Consider the following 2116-nt stretch of genomic DNA (forward strand, 5'->3'; position numbering starts at 1 on the left):
GAGTGCTGCTATTGTCTGAATTTTGTCACATTAAGCAGCTCATTTTTAACCAGCATGAGACACAGTTTCATTTTAATGAGCTTTTGAGCGACTTAATGATCTTAAAAGTGACGAGTTTATAACTTAAATGTGTAAAGTAAACATCCATGAAACTGTCTCAGAGACGGTTACAGCAGCGGTGCAGACTGTCCTTCTTCGTCTGTTCACGCTTACGTCACTCTGAAGTTGACGTCGTCATCTTCGTGCGTCGTGTTCAGAGACTATTTGAAATCTGAGAAATCAGACTGAGACGCATCTGCAAAGATCTGATCAGAATCACATTTCAAACCACCTAAAAACTTGGTCTGAATCTGATTTGCAAAAATTGCATTTCATTTTTTTTTTTCACCGTCCAGATTTTTTAAAATCAATCTGGATTTAAGGAAAAAAAAGTCTAAGCAAAGCCGCCGGTGTGTCCACACCACATTAATATTTATTTTCAGTTATTTATTTGATATTCTATCTGCTGGGATGTGCATCACTGAGACCTGATTTATACTTTTTACATAAAACACATTGCTGTCATTTCTTTAATTTTATGTTTTCATGTTTTGGGGCATCATGTCCTTCATGTATTTTGTGTCTTTTATGTATTTTTTGGTGAAACTGAAGGCACATTTTATATATATACTTTTTTGCTGGACATTTTTCCTAGATTTTTTTTTATTTCAAAGGGTTAAGAATTCGTGCTTTTTTGTATGCAGTCTTTTCTAAACCTCTTACCTCCAACCTAAAGACTCTGTTGCTGCTTTGGTCTCCTCTTTCTCCCCTAATCTTTGCCCTCCTCCTCCTCCTCCTCCTCCTCCCTGTCAGGTGGAGGAAAATCGCAGCAGTTTGTTCTTCTTCCTCCTTTTCCTCCGTTTCTTCCCCATGACTCCTAACTGGTTTCTTAACATCACCTGTCCCGTCCTCAACATCCCCATGCCCATTTTCTTCTTCTCTGTCTTCATAGGTGAGACCACACACACAAACACACACACACACACACACACACACACACACACACACACACACACACACTCTGATGACTCAGCCGCTGCTTTCTGCCACAGGTTTGATCCCCTACAACTTCATCTGCGTGCGCACGGGCTCCATCCTGTCCGAGATCTCGTCCCTGGACGACATCTTCTCGTGGGGGACGCTGGCTCAGCTGCTGGCCATCGCGCTCATGGCGCTGCTCCCCGGAGCGCTCATCAAGCGCTACGGCCGAGCTCACCTCAAGGTGGACGGCATGGACCTCAACGGGCCGAGCCAGGCTGGCGGCCCGCCGGACGGAGAGCAGGACCGGAAGAGACGGTGATTCCGGGAGGAAAGAGGACCGAAAAAACCAGAAACGGAACGAAGCCCTCTCCCTCTCCGCGGGGAGCTCGTGACCTTTTGTGCTCCTCAGCCTCGTGATTTCTGTAAGGTCACACCGATGCTCGTCATGCTGCAAGTATGATCCGCTCTGGAAGTCTGGAAACGTCTCGAGGTCGCGTTACAGCCAAAACACGGCGCGGGAAATCTGCAGAGAAGATGCGAGAAAGTGCGCAGAGAAACTCACACCTCCAGGTCTCTCTGTTTCTGCACGCGCACAACGCAGGCGATCAAAACCAGCATGCACGAGGGACGCGGTAACGCCTGCACACTGAGTCCACGCCGGACGAGTTTGTTTAACCCCTTGAAACCTGGATCGTCATCAGTTGCCTTGCACTGCGCTGAGATGCCTTTCACAAGCTTTTTAACCCTTGAGACCTGAGCGAATCGCTTTATTTTTTATTTTTATTTTTTTGGATAAACATGAAGAAGAAGGCAAAAGACATGTTTCGAGAGATTGATTTAGAAAATAGTTTTTCAAAGCTAGAGGAAACGTCTCAGAAAAACAGAAAAACGTTTGGGAATCTTCCTGATCTCCATCAGTTTTTTCTCGATGCAAAATGTGAGTTTGGAGGTTTTGAGTGTTTTGAATGTAGACAAAATTCGCCAAAATATTTTTTTTCAGCACAGTCCAGAGGCAGTCTTAAAAAAAGAAAGAATATTTGTTGTTGATAATGTTGCTTTAAGTTTTAAAGGCTTTCTGTGGATCTCAGGATTTTTG

The 2116-nt window shown here is 44.5% G+C and overlaps 1 protein-coding gene across 1 annotated transcript; it reads left to right on the forward strand.

Moving 5' to 3' along the window:
• The first annotated feature begins 678 nt into the window (after nucleotides 1-678).
• Nucleotides 679-1901, forward strand: LOC121964331 (transmembrane protein 41A-B-like). The gene is made up of 2 exons (XM_042514543.1): nucleotides 679-991; nucleotides 1092-1901. Exons 1-2 carry the CDS (start codon nucleotides 910-912, stop codon nucleotides 1337-1339), a joined length of 330 nt encoding a protein of 109 aa, XP_042370477.1. The 5' UTR covers nucleotides 679-909; the 3' UTR covers nucleotides 1340-1901.
• Nucleotides 1902-2116: the final 215 nt, after the last annotated feature.

The sequence above is a fragment of the Plectropomus leopardus genome, unplaced genomic scaffold (assembly GCF_008729295.1).
Source record: "Plectropomus leopardus isolate mb unplaced genomic scaffold, YSFRI_Pleo_2.0 unplaced_scaffold15270, whole genome shotgun sequence".
Classification (NCBI taxonomy): domain Eukaryota; kingdom Metazoa; phylum Chordata; class Actinopteri; order Perciformes; family Serranidae; genus Plectropomus; species Plectropomus leopardus.